The 1,470-nt window shown below is 49.0% G+C and overlaps 1 protein-coding gene across 1 annotated transcript; it reads right to left on the minus strand.

The window, feature by feature from the left end:
* Positions 1-341: 341 nt before the first annotated feature.
* Positions 342-1,101, minus strand: LOC119343530 (non-specific lipid-transfer protein Cw18). Its single transcript, XM_037614446.1, has one exon. It carries the CDS (start codon positions 987-989, stop codon positions 642-644), a length of 348 nt encoding a protein of 115 aa, XP_037470343.1. The 5' UTR covers positions 990-1,101; the 3' UTR covers positions 342-641.
* Between the last annotated feature and the right edge of the window lie 369 nt (positions 1,102-1,470).

Raw genomic sequence — 1,470 nt, forward strand, 5'->3', positions numbered from 1 at the left:
ACCTTCGAAACACTGAGCCGACATATCATCTTAAAACTTACGAAGTTACCGTAGGCACCTCGTCGTCGACGGGACGTCTCCTCCTACTGAATGCGCATCGCTGAAAATCCTGAAATAAATCGAGGAATAAATGCGAGCATAAGGACTTGAACCCTGGTGGACTGGATACCGTGGGTACCAAATTTTGAAGATTCAGATATGGCGACTCTGAACTTGTGCGTCGCCTGGCGAGCCTCCAAATGCATATGGCTTCATATGCATTATATGGCTTCATATGGCTTCATATGCATTATCGTGACTTTACTACAGATGCTCTTAGTCCTTTCAAATAAGGACGCATGTTAACCGAATAGAGGTAGATTAATTTATAATCCATATATGATAAGCGTACATCGTACAAAGTACAACAAACTCCCGTGTCTGCTCAAAGGGAGTGAACGAACAATCAAACGCTGATACAAAATAGATACAACAGTGGCCAGCTATGCAAAGCTGGCTCGATGTACGTACTCCTATCTCTCACATGGAGATCATATCAGAGCATTTATTCATGTATATGTATATATGTGTGTGTGAGACCTCAACGTACTCAGCATCAATCGCTGGAACTATAATCGGCGATGATGGCGGCCAGAAATCGATCAGTGGATCTTAGAGCAGTCCACGGATGCGCTGATCGTGTAGGGGACGCTGACGCCGCACTTGGAGGGAATGCCTGCGGCCTTGTTGGGGTTGAGCCCTCCGGCAACACTCTTGAGGCACCTGCATGTAGCTTGCTTGTCGGCGGTGCTCCGCGCTAAGCCGGCCAATTTCCTGACGCCGCTGCAGCAGGCCCCAGACGGGCTGGTCCCGCTGCCCTTCGCATAGGCGACGCAGGGGGTCAAGGCAGAGCTCACCTGGCCGCAGCTGATGGCCGCGTCGGAGGCTGCGAGGATCATTGCCGCCACCAGGGCGACCAGCACGAGCTTAGTAGCTGCAGTGCGAGCCATCTCGACCGAGTTAGCTGTAGTTGTGGACCTTGTGGTGGTGGGCTAGCTCACGGAGAGAGGGTGGGATAGCTAGATTTGCTAGCACTGGTATTGGTGAGGATGTATAGGGGGATGCATGTGCTTAAATAGGGCGTCTACTGACCAACGAGGAATCACATTTGGAATAGACTGTAGTACTGCTAGCATGGTGTGAAGTATCGTGTCCACGAGGATGGGTTCGATATCGATGTGTGTTAATGCATTAGGCAGTTGTTAGTTGTTAGGATCGAGTGATGGGTATTAATTAATTATGGGGGTAGTTGGATGTTGGGTATTACTAGGTGGATGGACCAAGCATGCACACATTCCCGAAAATCTTGCACTTGCGGGATATCGCCGAGCCACCTGTATAAGGCTGGTCATAGTGGGGAGTAACTTAGAGTAGTAACATGCATACGTTATTACTCTATGTTACTATCCTTATAGTGGAAAGTGTCATATG

This window comes from Triticum dicoccoides, unplaced genomic scaffold (genome assembly GCF_002162155.2).
Source record: "Triticum dicoccoides isolate Atlit2015 ecotype Zavitan unplaced genomic scaffold, WEW_v2.0 scaffold13139, whole genome shotgun sequence".
In the NCBI taxonomy this organism is placed as follows: domain Eukaryota; kingdom Viridiplantae; phylum Streptophyta; class Magnoliopsida; order Poales; family Poaceae; genus Triticum; species Triticum dicoccoides.